A 23,758-nucleotide genomic window follows, 5' to 3' on the forward strand; every position below is an offset into this window, starting at 1 on the left:
TACCCTGGATACATTAGGGACGGAATCAAATATCGTTACGATTTAATACAATAGCTGTGCCCGCCAGATGCCGCCGCCGCCGCCGCCGCCCTGCTGTGCCCCGCCGCCTGCCCAGCCCGCCCAGCCCGTCCGCCCCGCCGCCCTGGAATACCCATTCCCTGACAATGCTCGTTCTGGAGTGAAGCTGTTCGTTCGGCCGTTGCAGGCTGGAACAACAGCGACGTCGCCACAACTCTGTTGCAAACCCATCTCCATCGCGATTCCGACTCCTTTACAACAACCCCATGTGCACAGCGTAGCCCGGCCACCCCCCCCCCCCCCCACCAACCAGCAAGCAAGCACTGCCATTCAACATGCACGGCGCCCCGCCCAGCTGGTTCCCGCACGGCCGCGGCCGCATCCGCCTCGACGACAACGACGACGACGACGAGCCAAAGGACGCCGAGGCGACAGAGCTCGTCGACCAGACCCGCCGGCGCCGCCCCTCTGCCACCATCGTCGCGCTCGTGCCCGACCAGCAGTCCGATCTCGTGCCCCCGCCCAGAAAAGGCGCGGGCCACAGCTTCATCCCCCCGCGCCGCAGCTACGGCCCGCACCCCGCCGAGGCGGGCGAGGCCATCAACATGCACCCCTGCGACGCGCCGCCGCGCCGCTCGGCCCGAAACTTTGCCGCGCTGCACGTTGTCGACCGCCCGTCGTCACGCGCCTCGAGCGTGAGCGTGGCCGAGGAGGGCGGCGAGGTCGCGCCCCTCCTCGACGATAGCTCCCCACCGCGCTGGTACCAAGGCCCCCTGGCCGTGGCTACCATCAAGCTCAGCGTGCTCTTCACCGTGTTCAGTGTGCTGGTGCTGGGCACTTTTTGGTTCGGCATGCCCAAGGTGTCAGAGTAGGTCGCGTGGTGTGCTGTGGCGGCGCGGCTGACCCCGACGCAGGGAGGACCGTCCCGCCCTCAAGCTGCCCCGCAGCTTTGCCGACCTCCAGGCGCTCAACACACTGTTCCAAAAGTACAAGGAGGCGAACCCGGGACGACTTTTGTTGTGCGGCGTCGTGGCGTATCTTTAGTGAGTTGGCGCTGTTTGTGGTTTGGTGCCAGGCTAACTCGCCAGCGTGCAAGCGTTCTCGCTCCCGGGCTCAATGTACATCTCGATCCTGTTCGGTGCGGCGTACGGCATCTGGTACGGCCTCATCCTCTCCTGCTTGTGTGAGGCCACGGGCTCGATCCTGTGCTACACGCTCTCGGCGATCCTCGGCCCGCCGCTGCTCGAGATCCCGTTCTACCGCAAGAAGCTCGACGTGTGGCGCAAGAAGATTATGGGCGACGAAGCGGCCGGCACAAAGGTCGGCAAGGACAGCATCTTTGCCTTCCTGGTCGTGCTCCGCATCATGCCCCTCCCGCCGCACTGGATGGCAAACTTTGTCGCGCCACATCTCGGGATCGGCATTGTCCTGTTCTGGTCGGCCGTGTTTGTTGGCATCGCGCCACTGTCGGTCATCCACGTCATGGTCGGGTCGTCGCTGGACCAAATGACGAGTGCAGACGACTTCCAGATCATCTCGGTGCGCAATGTGCTCGGGCTGGTCGCCGTCGCCGTCGCCGTCTTGATCCCTATTGGGCTCAAGCGTGTATTCAAGACGGACCTGTCGGATCTCGGGCCGGACGAGCAGGAGCAGGCGGTCGAGGGCACGACCCTCGAGCCGGTGCAGCCGGTGCCGGTCGAGTTTGACGCGAGCGGCCGCGCGACGGGCTTCCAGGCCGTCGACTCGGGCATTGTGCTTGCGGGCCCGTCCGACGGCGACGTCAGCTTGATCGAGCTCGACGACGCTCAGCGCGGCAAGGGCAAGGGCCGGTCGCCGGAGCGGCTGGTCGACATTGACGGCGACGACGCGGCGTACGACCTGCCAACGTCGGCGCCAACCTCGCCGCCCCCATTCGACCCGTCCAAGCCGCGGCCGCTGTCGGCCAAGGGGTACGGCACGATCGCGCCGACGATCGAGGACGACGAGGTGGATGCCGGGCGCACCAGCGACAAGTGGTATCACTTTGGCAGCTCGCGCTTGAAGATTTAGAGGAGCGGTGCGGGCGCGGCGCTGTATTACAAGTTGATGTGCCACTGTAGACGAGACAGACTGTATGCTACACTAGTGCTGTGCTGCGACTCGCGGAGACAACTGCCGACGCTGCATCTTTTTTCACTAGTACAGAACGGACAACACTACGCGCTTAGAGCTTGGAGCCCTGGACGAGGGCCTTGGTCGAGACGGGGTCGAGCACCGACTCGGGGTACGGGAGGGCCGTGCCGCGGATGTGCATCTCTCCGCCGTCGACGACGAGGACCGAGCCGGTGACGTAGGACGCGGCGGGGGAGAAGAGGTAGACGGCAGCGTTGCCAATGTCGATCGTCTCGCCAAAGCGGCCGAGGGGGACGATGCGGGGGATGAGGTCCTCGGAGCCCTTGGGCACGAGGCGGAGCGTGCCCTCGGTGTTTGCGATGGGTCTGGGCGAGGGTGAGCGAGCGCGCGAGTGCGAGGGCTAGCCAGCAGACATACCCAGGAGCCACGACGTTGGAGCGCACGCCGCGCGGGCCCTCCTCGACGGCAATGACCTGCGAGAGCGCGTCGACGGCGGCCTTGGCGGCGCCAACGTGCGCCTGGTACGGCACGCCGCGGTAGTGGAGCGTGGCCGAGATGTGGAGGTAGGCGCCCTGCGTCTTGCGGATGTGCGGGAGCGTCGCCTTGACCGTGTTGTATGTGCCGAGCTGCGCGCGCGTCAGCGCGCGTGCGGGGAGCCGCCCACGGCCCAACTCACAGTGTCAATCTCGATGACGGTGCGGAACGCGTTCTCGCTCAGGTTGGCGATGGGCGCGAGGAAGTTGCCGGCGGCGCCTGGGCTCGGTGTCAGATGGCAGGACCCAAGTTGGCTTGCAAGCTCGCGGCTCGCAGCTGCGCTGCTCGCGCTCGCACTCGCACTCACCGCACACAACAAAGTCGATGCGTCCAAACACCTCGACGGCCTTGGCGACGGCCGCCTGGATCTGCGGCACGCTGCGCACGTCGGCAGCCGCCGCGATGCAGCGCTTGCCCGTCGCGCGCTGGAGCGCGCTCGCGCTCTCCTGCAGACCCTTGGCGTCGCGGCCGACAATGACGGCGTCGGCGCCGTGGCGCATCAGCGTCTCGACCACCGTGTATCCGATGCCCGAGCGGCCTGGGGTCAGCGGCGTCGGCTGGAGCACCCACCGCCAGTGATGAAGACGACCTGGCCGTTGAAGATGTTGTCCTTGAAGACCGAGGTCGAGGGGTGCGCCTTGTTGACCGACATTGTGTGTGTTGTTCTGCTGCTGGATGTGTTGCTCGCAAAAGTGTGGGCCCCAAGTATTGTCCAGCGGCCAACCTTTTGTATGCTCCGGCAAGTGGGCCGGGGCCAGCATGAAGCCTCCTCCACTCACCCTCGCTCGGTTACAGCACCACCTTCATCCGGAAACCTCGGCATCCTCGGGCTGCCCTGCCTACAACCCACCCATCAGCCCACCTGACACGCTGACGGCCGGCGCTGACCACATCAGACCCTAGCTCATCCACCCAAACCCACCCAAACCCCCCACAAATCTGCCTCGGCGTACAAAACACCTCGGTGGGACAGGCATGGGAATGCATATCTACCCCCGACACGGTCTCGCGATCACCGCCCGTGCCGCAGCGCACGTATCAGTTCACTACGGGGCTGTGGGGCCGCCCTGCTTGGCGTAGATGTTTCCTGAACGCCATTATGTGATAGCGCCGCCACATGCTCATCACTGACGGCTCGGCCTCGGGGGAGATTGCGGCTCAGCTCTGATCGCAGCCGAGAGTAAGGCGGCTCGCTTGCTACAGACACGACGGCCGACACACGGTCAGGACTGGCGGTACGGCCGCGGCCTTCAGACTGGGCTTGTGTAGTGGGTCGAGCAGGGAGCGCAATCGGCGACCGTCCGACAGGTGGCACACGACTCGACGCACGCCTTGGGCGGGGCGTGTCCGCGTCAAACGACAGCGTTTCAACCGTGTCCATGTTGGTGAGTCGCCTCCGCGTTCGATGGCTGCGACGCGAGTTAGATAATGCACTCATCTTACGTCCCGCCTCATGCTGATGATACTCACGACGGTCGCTTCGTCATCTTGTTTCGCAAAGCATCCTGCCACACAGAGAAAGCGTCCGCTGCGGATTGTCAGCTTTGGTTACGTCGAGAGTCGGGCACGCAACTCACCGAGTAGTCGCTTGTCGTGCTCTGCCTTCGCCTGTTTCAGTCCTCGTGACCGGTCCAGCGCCTTGGTCCACCGGGTCCAAGCTACATTGCGAAGATGCTTGTTGTCAAACTGGATCGCCGGCAGTAACTGTGACCGTGCCGTCCACTTGTCAAACACGTCAAAGAGCAGCACGTCTTCGTGGCGAAGCGCGACCTCAGCTTCGATCGGGCCCAGTTGTCGCTCCCGCTTCGCCGTGTACCACTTGGCAAACGTGGACGCCAGCAGTCTGTCGCTGTTGTCCTTCTCAAAGAACTCGAGCCGGATGCGGCGGTCGCGAGAGCCTCGTGCCTTGTTCAGCCAGGTCGTAAAGGTCCGTCTCGTCCGTTCTGCGGTTTGAATATCGATGAAGCTTCGCAGTAGACCCTTGCGGTCGTCATTCCGTCTCTTGGCTCGACGCCAGCGACCAAACGACTCGGCCAATAATGTGGCTGCCCGTCGATCGGCAACATCGAGCTCGCGCATCTTGATCACCACGACCCGCTCCGTCCAGTGGGACAGGGTGCGAGACATCATACGCTAACGTGGTCAGCAGTCGCCCTCGTTCACTGCTCACAGTGTCTTGGATCGTCCGGAAGTCCTCTACGCGGGCAGTGTCCTGGATGCTCTGCCGTGTCGCCTCTCGCCAGACTGCAAGTCAGTCATAGTCGCTCAGCTCTCGACTCACAGTTGAAGGCGTCCCGCAGCAGGTGCAGACGGCGCTGCTCAATAAAGGCATCTTGCCGCCGCTTAGATAGCGCCAACTGCCACACCTTGAAAGCTTTACGGCCGGCGAAGAATGACAATGCCTTGTCGGCAGTGGTAGCCTGGTCCAGAGTTTCGTCAAACGCAATTCTCCACTTGCGGAGGTGGTTGTGCTTCGTCCGGAAGGCAAAGACAAGATCTGCCTTCAGCACGGCGTTGCGTCGCCGACCTAAGACATCGCGCCAGCGGCTGAGCGTGCTGTGCAGTGACTTGAGGTTCGAAGTGGCAGCGAATGCTGCTGCTGGTGCTGAGAAAGTCAGAGGGGCATACCGACGATGACCTACCTTGCAGGCGGGCTACATGGGCCAGTTTCGATTGCCATTTCGACAGTGAAGTTCGCAGGAGTCGCGTATCACGCACACGGTGCAGCAGCCGGCCACGCTCGAGGCGGACCCATAGATCAAACGACTGTCGCAAGAGCGTCATCTCCTTGTCGGCCTGAGTCTTGATAGCGATGCGTAGCTGAATCTGGCGCTTCTGTGTAGCCGCCTTGAGCCGGTTCATGCCGATACCGAGCAGGCGTTGCTCGTTGAACACTGTCGCACGACTATGCCTTGTCCTGTGCCAGTCAGCTTCATTGCAGGTTACCATGAGCCAAACGTACGCTGATAGTCGCCATGCTGACCAGACTCGCTGCGTCAACCGCTCATCCCGTCGCTGTATCACGATTCGCTCCGATGCCAACTGATCTGTCTTCTTTCGCCACGTGTGGAAGCACTCGGTGAGGTCCTCGCTTGCCTGGCGCCGATCCCACCCAGCAAGAGCCCTGGCCAGGTACCGAGATTGACTAGCACGGCGACGCCAACCATCAAAAGTGCGTTTGAGTGTGTTGCGTTGTAGTTGTCGGTCCGCCTGCTTCTCCCGACTGCGGTCGTGCCACGCGTCGAAAGCCTTGGTGACCAGCTGGGTGTTGGACCTCATCGAGAAAGCAAGTTCGCGACGCTTCAGGTCTTGTTCCCATCGCGCTGTTCGCCGTTTGATGGCCAGTGTCCTCCACGCTCTCCAAGCACTGCGCGCGAGGTTGCCGTCCAGATGGGCCACAAAGCGGCCCTCGAGCTGGTCTAGCCGGCGGTTGGCAAGGCGCCTCTTCCAATGGCTGACAGCCTGAAGCTCCAGATGACGCGCGTACTGAGCATCGGCGACGCCTTGCAATGCCACCTGGCGCCCAGTTGTGTCTTGCCATTTCGCAAAGTACTGCCTCAGCAGCAAATCATTGCGAACGGTGTCAATCTGCTTGACGGTTCGTGTGATCCAGTCGGAGGCTTCAAACCACACACTCCATGTTCGACCGAGTAACCCCAGCCGGAGGAAGGTCTCCGCTCGCATCTCCATGAGCCGCAGGGTGGCGGGGTCGACATCTCTCACGCGCGTGGCCGCTTGCCGCTTCTGCGGCGAGGAAGAATCGAAGTCGGTGGTAGAGCTGTAGCGCTCATCTGCCGATGAAACACCTCGTGTTGGAGTGGACTGGGGCCGGCTAGGAAGGAACTTGCGGGCACTCGTCGGGGTCGATGTGCGGACCGGGGTAGGGTAGCCAAAGCTATCTTCCTCGGTGAAAGAGCTCGACGGGCTGTAACCAACGATCGTTCGGGGCTGAACAATCTCCTTCTTCGGTGGTGTCTTCTGTTGTGCGAGCTCGGCACCGCTCGTGTACACCTCCGTATCGTCGCCTACTTCGTCGAGGTCGGAGCCGGCAGCCGCGAGGAAGGGGACGCGCGAACGCATGGGATGAGGCTTGGGCTGGAGGGCAGCTTTTGACCTCGGCGCCTGTGCCGCCGGCAATGTCGGCTGCCCCAACGCTGCATGGGTCGCCTGCCAGACGCTCCATTTCTCGCCCCAAGTCGGCGCTCGGGTCACGCCAACGCGCAGCAGGAACTGGTAGTACGCGGTATCGGAGGCCTGGGAGATGCCACTGAGAGGGTTAGCTGCTGCCTCGGCGTTCAATCTGTTTCGCAGCGCACTTGAGCTCAAGAACACGGCTGTATGCTTGGTGGATCTGGGCGAAGGAAGTCGCGTCTGGGGCGAGACTGATGATATCGTCGACGATTGCAAAGTCTATGCTTTCGGATACCGATGATGAGAAGGTGGATGAGGCCGAGGCCCCCAAGCCTCCTGGGGCATGGCCAGTAAGCATGTGGGTGCCCTTGGAGGGTGTTGAGTCGGGGTTGTTTATGGATGTTGTTGACTTTGTTGTTGCTTGAAGCGGCGACGACAATAACAATTGCATCAGTCGCGCGTCAGTCGCGCGTTTGGATGGATGGGTGGGACCTGGCTGGGTCAGGCGCGTCAGTCGGTGAGCCTGGGCGGCGGGCGGCTTGGCTGGGGCAAGGTGGCCAAAACTCTATAGTGGGCCCTAATCTCGGCATTACAATCGGATCCCTGGCATTTAATACAACCAAGACATGCCATCCCACACCACCGCACACTGACACGTCTCTCCATTAACCCACATCCACCTTCACACCACCACATCGACTCCTTCTTCTCTCGTTTCCTATCACTTCAACTCGTACTCCACGCAATCTACCCCCCAGCCGTACAAGGCAACCCTCATCATGGCGGAAGCCAACTTTTCGGCAGCTCTGTCGACATGGAAAGGTCAGCCTCCCAGCCCGCATCTCATCCCGTCGCCCACCCGGCTATACCCCACAAGCCCATGACGCAGCCACTGACAACCGTCGCAGAGATCAACCTCTCAGAGCTGCAAAAGTCGCTCGACAAAACGGCCCTCGAGGTCGTGGACAACCAGAAGGAGAACATGGTTGGCCGAAAGAAGCTGGCTGAACAGACTCGAGGTGTGTGCCGGCAGCTGTGTGCCGTCGGAATGCTCTCACACGGTCTAACCTGACTGCGCGCAGAGTTCAAGAAGCTGCCAGACAGCAACGACAAGTTCAACGCCATCAAGGTCCTGCTCAAGGCCTACCAGGGCGAAATTGACAGCCTCACCCGCCGCTCCAAGACGTCCGAGACGTCGTTTCTGAACGTGTACAAGCTTCTTGCCGACGCGCCAGACCCGTACCCGCTCCTTGATGCCGCTGTCGACCAAACCGTCAAGGTGGCCGAGGCGCGAATGCTCGAAGCCGAGCTCTCGCGCCTGCGCGAAGAGAATGCTGAGCTCAAGAAGCAGGCCGCCGAGGGGTCGACCGCCGACGACAAGCGCAAGAAGGCTGAGGCGCGTGCCGAGCAGCTCGAGGCAAAGGTGAGCTTGCAAGTGGGCTAGAGGCTAACAGTGCAGATGGACGACCTCATCCAGGAGCGTGTTACTCAGAAGGAGAACGAGCTCAATGCCGAGTATGACGAGCGGATGCGCAACTACGAGGAGAGGGAGAAGGACCTGCAGCGCCAGGCTCAGACACTCAAGGATCAGCTCCGCGATCTGTCGACCTCGAACGAGAGCACGCAGGCCAAGCTTATGGACGCGAGCCAGCGCCAAGGTGGGCGCCATTGGTTACCGCCTTGCGTATCACTGACAACGTTTCAGAACAGGACGTTGCTGCCAAGCTCGCAGAGCTCGACCTCGTTGTTGCCGACCTGAACCGCGCGAACGAGCGCGTCGCCACTGTCGAGCGCCGTAATGAGCTCCTGCGCTCCGAGATCGAGACGGTCCGGAGCGGGTCCCAGCAGGCTGAGAAGTGAGTTGACGGTTGTGCCATCAACTAACAATGCAGGGTCAAGGCGCAGGAAAACCACATTGCCGAGCTCGAGGCTGAGGCATCGCGCCTCCTCCGCGCCCTCGATCAGTCAAAGGAGGCCAAAGCCGAGGTTGAGCGCGGCGAGAAGAGGCGTCTCGACGAGGCCGCCCGCGAGTCTGCTCAGCAGGTTGCCGAGATTGAGAACCTCCGCACCAAGGTCAAGCAGTACTCGGACTACGACGAGATCAAGCGTGAGCTGGAGATCATGAAGTATGTCGAGTTCTCTGGCACCGACCTGGACAACGACAACGACGACGAGGACCTCAAGATGCCCAACCCGAACGCCGAGGTCGCCAACAAGCAGCTTGGCCGCTCGCTCGAGAACCTCTTGGTCTCCAAGAACCGCCGATTGCTAGAGGACCTAACAAAGCTTCGCGTGGCACACGAGGAGCTGTCATCGCACAACTCCAAGTCGGATGAGAGCGTTCAGAGCCTCCAGCTGGAGCTTACCCGCATCCGTTCCCTCAACGAAAGACTAGAGAATGACCTCGCGAGCTTGAACAAGGGCGACGGCGACAAGACGGAGCGCAGCGGTGCCGGCCTGGCTGGATTGGATATCGGCGGCAAGGGCGACCGTGTGGGCTCGCCAGCACCGGGCGGAGACCCGTCTATTCTCCCTATTGTCACCTCGCAGCGTGACCGCTTCCGCCAGCGCAACGCCGAGTTGGAAGAGGAGCTGCGCCGCCAGTTTGAGACGATCTCTGATCTTCGCACCGAGATTAAGGCGCTCCAGGCCGACAACCTCAAACTGTACGAGAAGGTCCGGTACATGCAGAGCTACCGCGACGGCTCCGGGGCTGCCAGCGGTTCTGGTCTCCCAGGGACCAGCACACCTGGCTCGTCGGCCGGTATTCTCAACGGGGTGATGAGGTCACGAGAAGACGAGATTGGCAAGTACAAGGACAAGTACGACGAGAGTCTCAATCCTTTCGAGGCGTTCAAGGGCCGGGTGGGTAGACTACGGGGTGGCAGCGCTGACAGTGACAGGAGGCTCAGCGTGCGATCCACGCCCTCAACCCTCTGGAGCGCGCCACGTTCTCATTGACACGGGCCATCATCGGCAACAGGCGGTCGCGCAGCTTGTTTATCTTCTACTCGATTGCGTTGGTACGTATGGAGCCTGTGGAGTCTGTGCTGGGGGCGTTGCTAACATGCCGCAGCATGTGCTAGTCGTGTTTGTGCTGTTCAACACGATGTCAGCGAGCGACACGGCCGGAAAACCTATTGCGATTCAGCCGCTGCATCCAAACAAGTCGTAGTCGTGTGCTCGGGGAATGTGTATTCATGTATGCATCAGCAGTATCTGGGCTGTGGTGAGGGGAGGGGAGGGAGAAGAGGTGAACTGCAAAGGTGTCGTGGCGGTCTCGAATGATGATCGTCGCGTCGTTTGGCGGGCGCGGCGCGGCGCGCGCCCTTCCTGGCTTTGCATGTTTGCACCTTCTTTCTCGCGCCTTTATTACCTCGTTGTTCTACAACTCACACCTCATCTTCCACTCTTTACTCTCCACTCACTCTCTTCCCTCTCCACATCTGCCTGCGACAGGTAGACCAAGGCTCGCAGCGCAATGGCAAGCCACGCCCACGCCCACTTCCCCCCCACCGCGCCGTTCTTCAAGAGGGTCGACATTGTCGAGCCCACTGTGGCCGTAGGTGCCAGCTGCGTGTCGCCTAACCCCCCAGATGGCCCTCCGCCCCGTCATCACCCGCGCCCTCATCGGCGACGACCGCGACTGCCTCGAGCTCGCCATCTACCTCGGCACCGACGAGGTCCGCCCCGCCATCGTCACGAGTGAGTAACGTGTCTTCCTCACGTTGCTGACCCCAGACGGCTGCAAGGAGAGCACACTGGCCGGCGTGGCGTGCATCGTTCCGACGCTCCTTGCCGACTGGGACGAGCGCCTGTGTTTCCCGCTTACTCGGTGAGTCAATGACGATCAGTGAGACGCCGCCCGCCGCCCGTCACCCCAACACTGATCATCCCCAGTTGCGTCCACTGCGTGCTCCACAACCGCACCTGTGACCTCCTCGCGACCATCCTCCACCTGCTCATCCCCTGCCCGTGCGAGTGGCTCATCCCCCCGGCCGACCACCGCGCCGTCGACAAGCGCAACCGCATGGTGGTCGCGCGTCACCAGCAGATGGCACTGCCGTTCAAGAAGCGCCTCGGTGGCGAAGAGTACCTCGAGTTCATGCGCACCGTCAACGACCTCGATGCTTGGTTCCTTCAGGTGGGTAGGTGGCGACGGGGCAGGTCCTGACCCACACAGCGCATCCGCAGTGCCCACACGGCCGACATTGGCGACCTCCAGGCTGCACTTGACGCCGACGACGAGTTCGTGGGGCCGAACTGGGTGGTTCCGCCAACGCACCAGTGGCATGTGTGCCCATGCTTCCCCGACCACTGCGATATCTCCAACCACCCGGTCATCGGCCCGCTTGCCGTGTACGACGCGGACAGCGAGAGCTGCGAAGACGGGGACGACGACGGCGAGACGGATTACTCGGGCCACAGCGGCTGCTCCCACGGCCACTCGCATGGGCACTGCGGCCCCCACGGCCACCTTGCGGCGCCCGAGACCGAGGAGGCGAGCGCCGAGGGGAGCGCCGAGGGGAGCGCCGAGGCGAGTCCGGCCGAGGCCGCGCACGACACGGCGCACGACGGCAACGACAGTGTCCGCACGCACGTCGGCACGCCGGAGCGCAAGGTCGAGACGCCGTCGCTTGCGTCGGCGTCGACTGCCTCGCTCGTCGACGTCGCCGACATGAGCGTTGCGCTCAACCGCCTCATCGACGAGGGCAAGGCGGCGCTTGCGACGCCGGTGGCGGAGGGGCAGTGCTGTGGTCAGTGGTGAGGGGTCGTCGCCGTGGTGTGCCTGTAGGACGCAGATGAAGCAGTCACTTGTACCAGATGCTGCAGATGACTAACATGGCGACTGGTATCACTTCTTCGACTCCTCGTGCAGCAGCACGTACTCGCGCGTCGACGTGCCAAACTTGAGCACTGGGGGTCAGCGTGGCTTTGTGGCGGGACCCACCGTCCTTGTTGCGCAGCTCGTAGTAGCGCGTCTTGGGTATCTCGCCGTCGTTGACGTACGTGCCGTTTGTCGACTCGAGGTCGAGGACGTACGGCCTGGGGTCAGTCAGCGGTGCGGGCACGGGGAGCGTACCTAATCTCGGTCTTCTCGTCGCCAAACTCGTTGCGCTCAGTCGTCTGGCGGAACTGGATGACAGCGTGCTGCTTTGAGCAGGACGGGTGCGCGATGGGGATGTCTGTGACGACGGCGTCGCGCCCGATGAGGTAGCACGACTGGCGGTAGATGTGGATGAGGTCTGCCGAGGCCGCGGAGGCCGGGTTAGCGGCCGAGCCTGTCGCTGGCGTCCGTCTCGACTCACCGACCTGCTCGTCCCCCTTGAACACGTACAGCCGCCAGTTCTGGACGGGCTTGCGGGCCTCGGGCGGCTCGTGGTACTTGAGCGCGACGCCCTTGACCGTGTTGGACTCCTTTGCGAGCAGGCCGCTGTTGCCAAAGTTTGGCTTTGGGGGGGACTTGGGGGGGCCGGGCTGGCGCGGCGTCAGCGGCGAGCAAGCAGCAGTACCCACCTCAGCGTCGTCGTCGTAGCGCGCGCGGTCGCGCGCGCGCTCGGCGTCGCGCTCGTCGGCGCCGTACGGTTTCCGCTCGCTGCGATCGCCGCGGTCCCGCTCACGCTCCCGCACGTCGGGCTTGCGGTCGGCGGGCGAGCGCGCGCGCGGCCGGTCGTACCTCTCGCTCCGCTCGCGCCGCGGAGACCGTGACCGCTCGCGTTCGCGGCGCTGGTGCGGCGGGCTGTCGCGCGGCATGGTGGATGAATTGGTTGTGAAAGGTGTTTCGACGCCGCCGAGTTATCTCTCACGTGAGGTGGGGGGCCGGAACGGGCAATCGGCCGGGGGGCCTGGCGGGCCGGCGCGTTTGTTGTGAAGTTGGCCGCGTGCAGAACCTCACATCGCGCTCAGCACCAGCGCACCACTACAGCGGCTCTCCCACCTGCTCCTGCTCCTGCCGCTGCGCTGCAGACCCCCCCCCCCCGCGCCATGCCCCCGCGCGCCGCCCTCGCCGACCAGCTCGCGGCCCTGCGCAACGAGCTCGAGCTCTCGACCTTCCTCAACAAGGGCGTGCTCCAATCCAACGCCGAGCACAAGCTGCGCATCGCCGAGCTCGAGGCGGAGAACGGCGCGCTGCGCGCCGCGGAATCACGCCTCGCCGCGACCGAGGACGCGCTCGAGGCCGCCGAGGCGCGCCTCACGGCGCTCGAGGAGGCCAAGCGCCGGCTCGGGGAGCGGCGCGACGCCGCCCTGTCGCGCGAGGTCGGGCTGCGCCGCGCCGCAGAGGGCGAGCGCGACGCGTGGAGGCGGCACTGTGAGGCCCTCGCCGACGTGGTGGGCCGCGCGGGCGCGCTGCTCGCCGAGGCCGCGGCCGCTGGCGTCGAGGCCCCGCCCACGCCGCTCTCGGTGAGTCTGCCCCGAGGACTGCGCTCATGGCAGCTGCCCAACCCGCCGGCATCGCTCCCCCCGCCAAAGACGAAGCGCGCTTCCTCGCCGCTGCTTACGCGCCGTAACAAGCGCCGGATAGACGTGCTCTCCGAGGACGACGACGACGACGACGAGCCCCTCCCGCCAGAAGCCCGCCGCACGCCCCGCTCCGCGCCCCACTCCGCGCCGTCCACGACACGCAGGAGACCCCCCACGCCGCACGCCCCGACGCCGCTGCGGCGCCGGCGCACCGACGTCGCGGTTAAGAACGAGCCCGAGAGCGATTCGGGTGAGTCGGCCCCCCGCTGCGCCGCGCTGACGTCAGATCCACTGGCATTGTAACATGTAGTAGTGCGACTATAGTGCAGGCTGATGTACGATATGATGGGCAGGCAGTGACAGTGACAGTGTGATGGATGTGGTGCGATGGTAATGCTGCTATGCTACGCGCTGCTCTCTCACGCCGGGCTGCTCTCCCCCGACTCCCTCGCCGCTGCCGCTGCGGCTTCGGCCTCGGCCGCCGCCGCAGCCTTGTACGCCGCGCTCCTTGGCACGCGCTGCACAAATGTCGGGTACGCAAAGTTCCCCTCTGCAAACTTGACCCGCTTGCCCTCCGACAGCGAGCGGTACGGCAGGATCCACGCCGCGGCATGCAGCGCCGTCGCGCCGTCGCCGTCCTCGAGGTCGTAGTTGCCCTGTGCCCAGCCCTTGATGCGCCAGCGCGGCTGGCCAAACAGCTCGCGGAAGACGACGTGCCCCATGCTCAGCGTCGTCATGCCCTCGCGGGCGCCGCGCGCGAGCGAGTCGAGGCTGACGACGGTGAACGGCGTCGAGATCTGCGCGACGCGCGGCGCGGGCAGCCGCCGCGGGTTGAGAAACGACGGGAGCGCCGGGGCCGCCTCGGCCCCGTGCGCCTCGTGCGCGTAGTACTCGGACACAAAGGTCGTGCAGATTGCCGCAATCGACTTGTGGAACGACGTCATGCCCGCGCGGCAGAGCGGAGTTGATGTCGACGCCGGCAGCGCTTCGCCGAGACTCAGCCGTTCGATAGCCTTGGCCGGGTCCACCGCGTCGTCGTCAAAGATGTGCAGCTTGATGTCGGTAAGCACGCCGGCCTTGCCCTCGTATCTTGATCCCTCCCAGAAATCGCCCTCCTCCAGCCCCGTGAGCCGGCGCATGCGGCGCTGCTCGGCGCCGTCGCCGACGACGTCCTCGCTCGAGATCGTCTCGCGGAGGTACTGCACCGCCTGGTTGGTGGCCCACAGCTCGATGGGCGCGTCGGGGTCCGGGTCGTCGGGGTGCGGCGTGGCCAGCGCGTCGCGGATCACCTCGATGAGCGGCGTTTCACACTCCTCCATGACGGCGCGGACGAGCTCGCGCGAGTTTTGGCTCTGGCTCGCCGGGTCGTCGTCGCCGACAAACTCGGCCGGGCGGAAGAAGCGCGCGCGCGCTTCCTCTTCGTCGACCGGCAGCGGGTAGTGCAGCAGGTCCGAGCACAGGCCCATGAGCGCCGTCGGGTCGAGGTTGAGCCGGCGCGACGGGCGCAGCTTGGGCGGTGGCCTCGCGCCCGTCGGCAGCGCGGAGAACGGCACCTCGGACAGGTCGCCAAACACGAGGTTGACGCCGCGGTCTCGGATCGCCTGGAACGTCGCCGGCACGCGCGGGTCGGGGTGACCGCCCTCGGGAAACTCGGCGATACGTGAGAGGCGTAGCGTGAGCTGGGGCGCAGGCGCTCCCGGCACGCGCTCGACGTCGTCCGCGAGAGCGAGCAGGTCGTCGACGAGGCGGATGATCGAGTTTGTCAATGGCGGCGGGGTGCGGTCGCCGGCGCTGGCGCTGGCGCTGTCGTCGTCCGACTCGTCGTCAGAGTTGAGGTACGAGTCCTGCTCGCGGAACTCGGCCATGATCTGGTTGGTCTTCTTGCTGTAGATTCTGATCCACTCGGCGCCGCCGCGGGCGACGACGTCGACGAACGCCTCGCGCGGGCGCGAGCGAGAGCCAGAGGCTGTCGGCGCCGGGCTCGACGAGGACGAGCGCGAGCCTAATCTGCTCTTCGTCCCGTTCTGACCAGGTACCTGCCCGGGCACCTGGATCTGCATGCGGACGGCGGGGATCGGCCCGCGCGCAAGCACGACCTGCTTCCAGCTCGTGGCGAGGCCGAGGGCGATGGGCAGTGGGTCCTCGCGCGGGGGTTCGCCTGATGCCGCGAGCTGTGGGGGATCAGCGCCGCACCTTTACAGCCCCTCAGCTCGACTTACCGCTTCAAATGACACGGCGTGGTGCTCGATCACGTCGATAAACTTCCTCATCCCCTGCGTCTCCTCGCCGCGCCAGTTATTGCCTGTTGAGTTGTCGATGACGGGTGGGACGAACGCCAGCGCCGCCGGATCAAAGGCGCGCACATGCTCTTGTATTTCCGCCATCAGAGCACATGCCTGCTTGAGCACGTCGCTGTAGTCGCGCATGGTGGAGCTTTGAGAGTGAGAGTGTGTTGCCAAAGCGACGAGGGGGCTCGGTCATGTTAAGAGGACCAGAGAGTGGCCCGGGGCCCCACCCTTCCCGAAAGCGGGCTGACGTTTCGACGACGCACAGTCACCTCCATCAGTCGACTGCACACGACACATCCGTATCCGCATGCGGCTGACGCAACGGGCCGGACACACACACACCACGCATATGTACATGAACTGCTGCATTCATCCTTCTACGGCGGATGCGTTGGGCGGCGTCAGAGTGAGACCCCAGCGGTGATCAAACATCCACGTTGAACTCCCAGCGGCGCTCCAGGTAGCCCTTCAGCGTGTCGTCAAGAAGGACGTCATGACGCTTCTGGACATATGCCTTCAGGTGTCAGCCACCGACGCCGGCATACGGAAAACAAGACTTACCGCCTGGTTCGTCACATCCTGGCGAATCTTTGCAATGGGCTGCTCGGCCATCTGCGATTCGAGGATGTAACTCAAGTTCTCGACAGCTCGTTCAAGATCACGTTGGTTGTCTTCAAACAGCTCCGTCATGTTGTTGCGCTTCAGGCTGTACGGGTAAGTCCGTGTCCACCGCTTCACACTCACTAGAACGCCATGCAGTATGACCACTTGAGAAGGATGCGCGACTTGATGACTACGCTCACGGCATCTCTGGCGAACTGAACCTCGATCCAGGACAAGCTGCCGTTGCTGTTGTTCTGCATCTGCTCCATCTTCTTCTCCGTCGACTTGTAGAAGTCGGCATCGAGCTTGGCAGACTGCTCGTGGTTGGCCCAGCGATTGAAGTACTGGGGAGTAAGCCACAGCGCTTGAAGAGGTTTTTGCCGGTACTCACATGCAGGTATCGTTCCAGACTCTGGCGGCTCTTAGCCTGGGCGTCGCGAGCGTTGACTCCAGACTTCTCGTCGTAGCGGTTGCACTGGTACCAGCTGGTACCGTGTTCCGACCACGGACCCATGCAGACCCAGCAGAACTCGTACTTGCACTTCTTGCAAGTCATGTGGCTGCGGTGTTAGGATACGCCCACGGCATCGCAGACTCACTTGCAGCCTCCATTCTTCTCAATCGTCGACTGGCACTTGGAGCACTCCTTGGTATGCGCATTGAGCCAGTTGGCGGTCTCGGAATCGTCGGCACACTTCTTCTCCCACAACTTGACAATCTTGCAAAGGACTGGCCGATGGTCGGCGCTGTAGCCACATCCAAAGCACAAAGAGTTGCCACAGTTGCAAACCACGGTTGGTACAAGCTGGTTGAGCATCCGTGGTGGTGCCTGTGAGCACTCGATCGCGTACTCGCAACCTGGGTGAGGGCACCATCGCAGATTTGGCGAGTCGGAAACGTAGGCGGCGTTGAGTAACTCGTGGTAGCTTGGAGATGTTAGCCCACGGTCGTAGCACCCTCATGGACTCACCGAGTTGACACCCCGGCAGGCACAAGCTCATCGACAGCCTCCTCGCGGACAACGCGGTGGCACCCGCTCTCCATGCACTGGATCCGAGCGCTCTCGCCTTCACCCTTGATCTTGCCCGAGATGTACTCGTCCCAGCATTCTCGGCAGAAGCGGTGGCCGCACCCAAGACTAAATGTCGTCTTGTCAGTTTCAGATGCTGGGTGTTCGTTGCAGCAGATGGGGCACTCGAACGGCACATTCTGCGAGCTGCGTGTTCGCTTGAAAGGGTTGCGGCTCTTCGCCACTTGGGATACTGGCGATGCTGGTGGTAGAGAGGCAATCGACGTGCTCGGGGACCCGGGGGGAGAGAGGCCTGACTCGCCTAGAGCCTTGGCGGGGTCGGTCCAGAACTCTTCTTGGAGCTTCTCCCCATTCCATGAGTAGTGACGCAGCAGAATGGCGGCGGTCGATGGCTTCTTAGTCAGCGACCGCACAGCGAACTGAGGTTACACTCACTGGAACCTCTAGTAGTGTCTGAATCTTGCGAATTTCCTTGGATTGCATGTCTAGGATCTCCTTAGGAGAGCGCACCTTGTATGCGACATCGTAGGGCTTCTTCTGAGGAGCATCTGGAGGACGTGAGAATGGAGCTCTGGCGGCAGACAGGCTACCCACCTTCCACAGTTGGGCTGATGGCGTCAAAGACGTCGGGCTCGGACTCTGAGTCGAGATCTGAAGTAGGAACATGTCAGCCATGTGCTCAGTCGTAGAAGCACGGGAGCGAGGAGCAAGAGAGCACGGTGCAAGGTGGAGACCGACGCCAAGGTCGCGTGCAGTGCATGGCGCGCTCTGTGCAATGGATATCGCGCCAGACATACCTTGGTCCATGTAGCTCTCACCGTCGAAAGCGTCATCGTCGTCGTACATGAAGTCGTCTTCACCGTCGGACGACATGGTGGAGTGAGGCTTTGGTGGTGATAAGGTCGAGGAAGGCGTGTCGGCTGGCGATGGTAACGCTTGTGCGCGTGCTCGCTTTGAGCTCCTTGGCTGGCCAGTGGTGGTGATAACAGGTGACAGTGAGCCTCTCGAGCGTTTCAAGATGGTTGGTGTAGATGGGTCGGTACCGGAGGGTACTTGTTGAGACGGCACGGTGGGCGAGACCCCGCACGAGGACGAGGCGGTGGCGAGCGAGTGAGTCTAGAGTGGAGTGGTGGATGTGGGGCCGAGAGAGTCTGATGGTGGGTGGATGAATGCCATGCAATGGGTCGGAGGGGAAGGAGGAAGGTGAGAGAAGGGGCGACGAGAGTGAGAGAAATGTTAAAGTCGTCACAATGTGTGGTGTAGTGTGTATGATGTACAAACCGGGTTTGGTGAACGAGATGATGAAGACGACGAGGCCGACGACTCTTGTGACTTTGGGTGGCCAAGCGGACGGATCCTGGCTGGTGCGGTCGGTGGCCAGGCTGGCGGGCGGACCAGTCATGCACCCATCACGGTAATCCAGACTTGCTCGCTCCCAGAGTGGAGTGCAGCCAGCAGTCAGTGACGCGCCGCCGCCTCGGCTCGGCTCGCTCGCCCGCCCAGCCTGCACCCAAAACGACTTTGTATAACGAGATGGCGATCATACTGGAACCATTACAACCTCAAGTCACGTGATATTACAATAATTGCTCCCGAGTTGACCACAAGCTCCCTCAGCCCTGCCTGCTTGGTGCATTGTTTCTTTGGGACAAGCACAAACGACACATCCAAACCAACACGGCATCCATCAACTCAACCTCTTGACCCACAACAGTCTCACAATCGCCCTTCTGCAGAATGGCAGGCGAGGCAGTGGCTCTGGGTTCGACCCCCTATACCGACTTCGCAAAGCTCCTGGCGTCTTACCACGAAAAATACGCAGAGGCAGGGCCTTCCTCCTCCCAGCTCGACTCGCCCATCCGCTATGATGTCGTCCTTGACGAGTCGGACGGCTTGATCTCGTCGCTCATGGACAGCCTAGAGAACAAGTATGTTGCAACCGGCCAACGTTGGCACCGTGCTGACCTCGCTAGCATCCGCAAGCTCGCGAACAACGGCGGTCCAGCTGATGAGGAGGACGCATTGTTGCTTGAGCACCGGACATGGGCGCTGATACGCGCGGTTTATGAGTAAGTGTACATGATCAGCGTCTTAGTAGAGTCAGCTAACAGCTCAGAAACCGCATCCAACGTGCCGACCCCGAGTTCGAGGCGCCTTCAGCTGCTGAGCAGATTGTTGCCAGTCCTTACACCACTCCCGAGGCGCTCGCGCAGACGATTGTGAATGAGAGCTCCGATTTGAGCTTGTGGGCTACGCTGGTAGACCACCTGCAAAGCCGACCGCTGCTGTCTTCACCACCACCTATTGAGGCGCGCCACGGCTACCTGCCTTTCACAGTCCGCAAGGCCAAGGCTGCGCGCTTAGGAGCAGGCTCCACTCCCGTCTCCCTCGACCCCGACTTCACCCTGCGCGAGCCCCAGGGCCAGGATCTGGCTGGAGAGGACCAGACCTACCAGACCCCCTTGCTGGAGGCCCTCTGGGACTTCGTCCGCCATGGTGAACTGGACAAGGCGGTCACAGTCTGTGAGGAGGGCGGAGAGCCCTGGCGCGCGGCGTCGCTCATCGGAGGCCGAAGGTGGTCGGTTGGTGGTTTGAGTAAGTCGATGCAAGGTGGAACTCTTACTGACACTTTAGCCAAGGATAGCTTGCCACTTTCTGCGCTGCAGGGTAACAGGGCACGCGCATTGTGGAAGAAGAGCTGCAGGGCTATCGCCAAGAACGTAAGTTGCCGCAGCTCCGACCCGACTGACCCATCCCAGCCAACTCTGTCCTCAGCAGAACGGTCTCTGTACGCAGCTCTCATCTCCGACCTGCCCACGCTCCTCCCCGCCTGCACAACATGGGAGGACCAGCTCTGGGCCTACATCCAGGCTCGTCTCGAGAACCGCATCGACCGACGGGCCCAGGAGCTCGGTGGCTTCTGGCAGGAAGAGGACATCAGCATTGGCCTTGATGACGAGGAGAACGGAGTGTCTGCGACCGATAGCCTTGAGGAGGTGTTTGCGCGTATCGCGGCTGTCCCAACTGGGGACATTGCGTGAGTGCCTTCCGACAGGGATAGCGCTGAACTCTACAGCGAGAAAGCCCGGAGCCCATACTATGCTGTCCAGCGATACGTCATTCTTGGCAAGACGAACGACCTTCTTGTCAGTTTCGCAGACAGACTAGGCAGTATCCAGGATTCGGTGCCTCCAGAGTGAGTATCAGCCTCCTTCCTGGGGCTCTGCTGACAATCGCAGCGGAATTGCGCCCCTGATCCGCTTCTTCGCCCATCTCGTTCTCGTTCTGCGCTCCCTCAGCCAGCCTGTTCCAGAAGGCGCGGCCAACGCCATCCTTGAGGCGTATCTTCGCGTTCTGGAGCAGCGAGACAATGACACATTAGTGGCCATGTACGCCGCGTGCCTGCGCGAGGGCAATGGCGAGGAGAGCTACGCCCGTTTCCTTCGATCCATGGACCCGAACGCCACACGCCAGCAGAAGCAGGAGGCCCTGCTTCGCGCCAAGCAGTACAACCTCGATGTGGCTGTCATCGCCAAGGAGACTGTGCGTCTCATCCTCGAGGACGCCTTCGCGTTCATCCCCTCGCTTTCTACCGACCAGCCGGACATTACCTCGTTCTCCGCTTCGTTGACCGACCGCGACGTTCAGCTTATTCGTTCGATCGAGTGGCTCACGATGGTGCCCGAGACTCTGGCAGAGGCGCTCCTGCGCTCGAATGATGTGGCACGGTACTTCCTGGGTGAGTTAGCTGTTGGGTCATGTCATGTCCTCCTCATCTGACTCTCTTCAGCCCTTGGCCAAGCCAACGCGGCCCAGGCTCTCCTGAAGACGCTGCCGGATTTCAGCGCTCTCGACGCCGATGCGGACGCTGACCACGACGGCCAACTCGTGGAGCACACCGACTACCGCAAGCTCTTGGCCACGTTTGCTGTCCACGACCTCATTGAGGAAGTCCAAAGCCGCACGCCCAAGGCAACGGCCACGAAGGTCGAGCAGCTCAACTGGCGCAAGAGGCTCTTCTCAGTTATTGAGCAGGTCAACAGCGACACGCGTGACCTCCTCATCTCGGACTGGCTCAACTTCCCCGTCCAGTCGCGCTCGACGTACTCGACCCAAAGGAGGAAGGAGCTGCGGCGCATTCGCCAGATCTTCATCCCAGACCTGGTGCTGCGCCTCCACGCTCAGTTAATGGACAACAAGCAGCTCTTCCCCCAGCTGCTCCAGACCGCCATCGACATGACCAAGCTTGTGGCCGATGAGGAACACAAGGTGTACGTCGAGTTCCTGGGCCAGGACAACAAGCCATATCGCCTTGTGGCGTACCTCGACCGTGTACGCGAGGCGAGCATGGCCGTGCTGGAGGGTGGGAGCAGCAACCCCATCGTGGCGGCTGTAGCAAACTAGACATGTATTCATCGTTGGGGTCATTGGTACGCAGTAGGGCGGTCGTAGAGTACAAGTGATGTTATGACGTTGAAATACAGACAATGAAGAGGGCCAAAAGTCATCAAGGCGTCAAGGTGATCCAGAGCCAGTACTGCGGGGTGTCAGCTGGGCTTCGACGATGTTATGAGCTTACCTTTTCAGTGCCTGGGCTGAGTGTGCTGAACGACATCTTGGGCTGGAACATGCGGTCGAAGACTGGGGTGTGTGAGACGTATTTCCAAGCACAGCACAGCACAGCACTCACGAGTCATGACCCAGCTCTTGGCGGCGCTCTGGCACAGAGGGTGGGGCATGACCAAGCTGGGGTTGGTCGGGAACGTCTCAAGCTGACGGAGGCAGCGGAACGCGACCGAAGGCTGAGGGGGCCCGTAGCGGGACACGGCCTGGTGTGCCTGTCTCCACTTCTCGTCGAGCTGGGCCGAGCAGCGCGACGCGTCGGGGCAGTCTGGGCGGCACGTGTACTCCTTCTTGACGTCGATGCTGCCGAGCTTGAGCAGGCGCTCGAGGAACCACGTGCGGCGCTTGGAGAGCTTGAGCTGCGTCTGCTCCGAGAGGCTTTCGAGCTCGGAGGGCTCCCACGTCGCCTGGTCGAGCACGAAGCGGCTCGCCTCGCGGAATAGCTCGGCGTTGCCGTGCAGCTCGGCCAGTGCGAGGGCGACGATCGGCCGGCCCGAGGCGTGAGTCATCAGGAAGTGCTCGCACAGCTTTTGCAGCGCTGGAACAAGGAGCTTGGACGAGAGTGCGAGAAGCTAGTCACGTCAGCGCCACTGTCACGCTCGCTCGCACTTACCCCCTCGACGTTGGTCCACGTCACCTTGCACTCGAGATGGGGATATGCCCAGAAAAGAAAGTCCTGCGGTGTGAGCTTCAAGCGAGGGAGCTCCTAGCTCACCTGGAAAGCCGACGGGCTCTCATGAAGCTCGACCACAGCGTCGACCTTGTCGAGCCCGACGTGGTGCTTCGAGCCGGGCCAGGCAAGGACGGCCGACTGTTCAGGATAGCTGCTGCTCGGGCCTCGTCGGCGTGCCGATGCGGTGGTAACGGCCGGAGGGCAGGGGAGGGTATGTCCCGGCTGGAGTGCGAGCGGCGGGGACGATAGCGGGGGTGGGAGGAGGGCGGACGAGCGCGGCAGGCTGCTGCTGAGCGGCGGGGTCTCGGTGCTCCGCCTCGGCTGCGACAGCGGGCTCGTGGGCACCGACGACGATCCCAGCGGCATCAGGGGCGACGACCCGGGTCGCGTGAGCGGCGACTGGCGATCCCGGTCGAGGAGCGCCTCGAGCGGCGTGGTGACCGTCCTCGGGTCTGGCATCTCGCGCAGCTCGCGTAGGATCTCTGCCACCGACGGCCCGTCGTCCAGAGCGTCGAGGTACACGCTCGACTTGTGCGACTTGTGGCCGCTGTCGCTTACGGCGACCTCGCGCTCGGGGAGAATAGCGTTACTCGGCCCTGCGACGCTCTTGGGTGCTGGCTCGAGGATTGCCGCCGGCTCAGGCTCAGCTGGATGGTCCTCGGAGCGGCTGCGCCGCCCCCCATCAATGTCTGTGTGCGCAAGATCTGTGTCTGTCGGGGACGATGGAGGAGGCGCTTCTTCGCTCGGCACGGCGCGGGTCTCTGCCCAACTAAGGCGGGTTAGTCGAAGCTCATCCACGGCGATCAAAGCCCTCACCTTCCTTGGAGCAGAGCGTTGAAGAACGGGCTCGAGAACCACAGCACCTCCTTGTGACACCAGAACGTGTGCCGCCCGACCACGACCTTTACGCGGCCGGGGAGCGCCGAGTCGCGGCGGAAGGTCGGGTGGATCTCGATATCGTCGTCGTCTTCCTCGCCGGCGTCCGACTCGTCGTCGGCCAGCAGCGGCGAGTCGAGCGTGCTCGACAGCGCGGGCGTGCTCTGCGAGCGCTGGTGAGGGAAGTGCGGGTGGAAGGGCTGGCTGCTCGGCCCAGCACCTGGCTCGGGCGAGGTCGACGACGGCGGAAACGTGAACAGATGGGACCCTGGCCCCGGGCTGGCGACTGATGTCGAGGTCGTCGACGTGGGAGCCAGCTGCGGGTGCGCGGGCGAGCGCGGGTTGCGCGAGATGAGCAGGTGCGAGGGGTTCGAGGCCGACATGTCCGTCTGCTGACGCTACATGAGA

General features: G+C 62.9%; 11 protein-coding genes across 11 annotated transcripts; 5 read left to right on the plus strand and 6 right to left on the minus strand.

Moving 5' to 3' along the window:
* Positions 1 to 353: 353 nt before the first annotated feature.
* On the plus strand, positions 354 to 2,067 carry Q8F55_000461 (uncharacterized protein; the record flags this gene model as incomplete). The annotated part of the gene is made up of 3 exons (XM_069349114.1): positions 354 to 886; positions 933 to 1,061; positions 1,107 to 2,067. 3 exons carry the CDS (start codon positions 354 to 356, stop codon positions 2,065 to 2,067), a joined length of 1,623 nt encoding a protein of 540 aa, XP_069212658.1.
* Positions 2,068 to 2,221: 154 nt separating this feature from the next.
* Positions 2,222 to 3,316, minus strand: SPS19 (peroxisomal 2 4-dienoyl-CoA reductase sps19; the record flags this gene model as incomplete). Its single annotated transcript, XM_069349115.1, has 5 exons — positions 2,222 to 2,495; positions 2,548 to 2,756; positions 2,807 to 2,883; positions 2,972 to 3,202; positions 3,235 to 3,316. The coding sequence occupies 5 exons, from the start codon at positions 3,314 to 3,316 to the stop codon at positions 2,222 to 2,224; spliced, it is 873 nt and encodes a 290-aa protein (XP_069212659.1).
* Positions 3,317 to 3,710: 394 nt separating this feature from the next.
* Q8F55_000463 (uncharacterized protein) lies at positions 3,711 to 6,744 on the minus strand (the record flags this gene model as incomplete). Its single annotated transcript, XM_069349116.1, has 8 exons — positions 3,711 to 3,751; positions 3,994 to 4,073; positions 4,135 to 4,192; positions 4,242 to 4,797; positions 4,835 to 4,908; positions 4,946 to 5,269; positions 5,307 to 5,581; positions 5,627 to 6,744. 8 exons carry the CDS (start codon positions 6,742 to 6,744, stop codon positions 3,711 to 3,713), a joined length of 2,526 nt encoding a protein of 841 aa, XP_069212660.1.
* Positions 6,745 to 7,574: 830 nt separating this feature from the next.
* Positions 7,575 to 9,970, plus strand: Q8F55_000464 (uncharacterized protein; the record flags this gene model as incomplete). Its single annotated transcript, XM_069349117.1, has 8 exons — positions 7,575 to 7,617; positions 7,704 to 7,814; positions 7,878 to 8,218; positions 8,255 to 8,453; positions 8,501 to 8,651; positions 8,688 to 9,660; positions 9,699 to 9,818; positions 9,872 to 9,970. 8 exons carry the CDS (start codon positions 7,575 to 7,577, stop codon positions 9,968 to 9,970), a joined length of 2,037 nt encoding a protein of 678 aa, XP_069212661.1.
* A 306-nt stretch (positions 9,971 to 10,276) lies between these two features.
* On the plus strand, positions 10,277 to 11,563 carry Q8F55_000465 (uncharacterized protein; the record flags this gene model as incomplete). Its single annotated transcript, XM_069349118.1, has 5 exons — positions 10,277 to 10,357; positions 10,392 to 10,500; positions 10,537 to 10,630; positions 10,696 to 10,939; positions 10,979 to 11,563. 5 exons carry the CDS (start codon positions 10,277 to 10,279, stop codon positions 11,561 to 11,563), a joined length of 1,113 nt encoding a protein of 370 aa, XP_069212662.1.
* An 87-nt stretch (positions 11,564 to 11,650) lies between these two features.
* Q8F55_000466 (uncharacterized protein) lies at positions 11,651 to 12,549 on the minus strand (the record flags this gene model as incomplete). Its single annotated transcript, XM_069349119.1, has 5 exons — positions 11,651 to 11,712; positions 11,747 to 11,841; positions 11,879 to 12,041; positions 12,105 to 12,273; positions 12,313 to 12,549. 5 exons carry the CDS (start codon positions 12,547 to 12,549, stop codon positions 11,651 to 11,653), a joined length of 726 nt encoding a protein of 241 aa, XP_069212663.1.
* A 231-nt stretch (positions 12,550 to 12,780) lies between these two features.
* Positions 12,781 to 13,560, plus strand: Q8F55_000467 (uncharacterized protein; the record flags this gene model as incomplete). Its single annotated transcript, XM_069349120.1, has 1 exon — positions 12,781 to 13,560. One exon carries the CDS (start codon positions 12,781 to 12,783, stop codon positions 13,558 to 13,560), a length of 780 nt encoding a protein of 259 aa, XP_069212664.1.
* Positions 13,561 to 13,676: 116 nt separating this feature from the next.
* Positions 13,677 to 15,683, minus strand: Q8F55_000468 (uncharacterized protein; the record flags this gene model as incomplete). The annotated part of the gene is made up of 2 exons (XM_069349121.1): positions 13,677 to 15,428; positions 15,477 to 15,683. 2 exons carry the CDS (start codon positions 15,681 to 15,683, stop codon positions 13,677 to 13,679), a joined length of 1,959 nt encoding a protein of 652 aa, XP_069212665.1.
* A 286-nt stretch (positions 15,684 to 15,969) lies between these two features.
* Q8F55_000469 (uncharacterized protein) lies at positions 15,970 to 18,051 on the minus strand (the record flags this gene model as incomplete). The annotated part of the gene is made up of 9 exons (XM_069349122.1): positions 15,970 to 16,059; positions 16,107 to 16,251; positions 16,290 to 16,492; positions 16,540 to 16,708; positions 16,748 to 17,074; positions 17,119 to 17,570; positions 17,614 to 17,726; positions 17,773 to 17,829; positions 17,976 to 18,051. 9 exons carry the CDS (start codon positions 18,049 to 18,051, stop codon positions 15,970 to 15,972), a joined length of 1,632 nt encoding a protein of 543 aa, XP_069212666.1.
* Positions 18,052 to 18,915: 864 nt separating this feature from the next.
* Positions 18,916 to 21,582, plus strand: NUP84 (Nucleoporin nup84; the record flags this gene model as incomplete). The annotated part of the gene is made up of 8 exons (XM_069349123.1): positions 18,916 to 19,106; positions 19,152 to 19,247; positions 19,295 to 19,773; positions 19,813 to 19,898; positions 19,938 to 20,215; positions 20,255 to 20,374; positions 20,418 to 20,917; positions 20,969 to 21,582. The coding sequence occupies 8 exons, from the start codon at positions 18,916 to 18,918 to the stop codon at positions 21,580 to 21,582; spliced, it is 2,364 nt and encodes a 787-aa protein (XP_069212667.1).
* A 103-nt stretch (positions 21,583 to 21,685) lies between these two features.
* Positions 21,686 to 23,733, minus strand: Q8F55_000471 (uncharacterized protein; the record flags this gene model as incomplete). Its single annotated transcript, XM_069349124.1, has 6 exons — positions 21,686 to 21,715; positions 21,758 to 21,819; positions 21,869 to 22,373; positions 22,415 to 22,477; positions 22,517 to 23,243; positions 23,291 to 23,733. The coding sequence occupies 6 exons, from the start codon at positions 23,731 to 23,733 to the stop codon at positions 21,686 to 21,688; spliced, it is 1,830 nt and encodes a 609-aa protein (XP_069212668.1).
* Positions 23,734 to 23,758: the final 25 nt, after the last annotated feature.

Source organism: Vanrija albida (assembly GCF_041260175.1).
Source record: "Vanrija albida strain AlHP1 chromosome Unknown contig_1, whole genome shotgun sequence".
Taxonomy (NCBI): Eukaryota; Fungi; Basidiomycota; class Tremellomycetes; order Trichosporonales; family Trichosporonaceae; genus Vanrija; species Vanrija albida.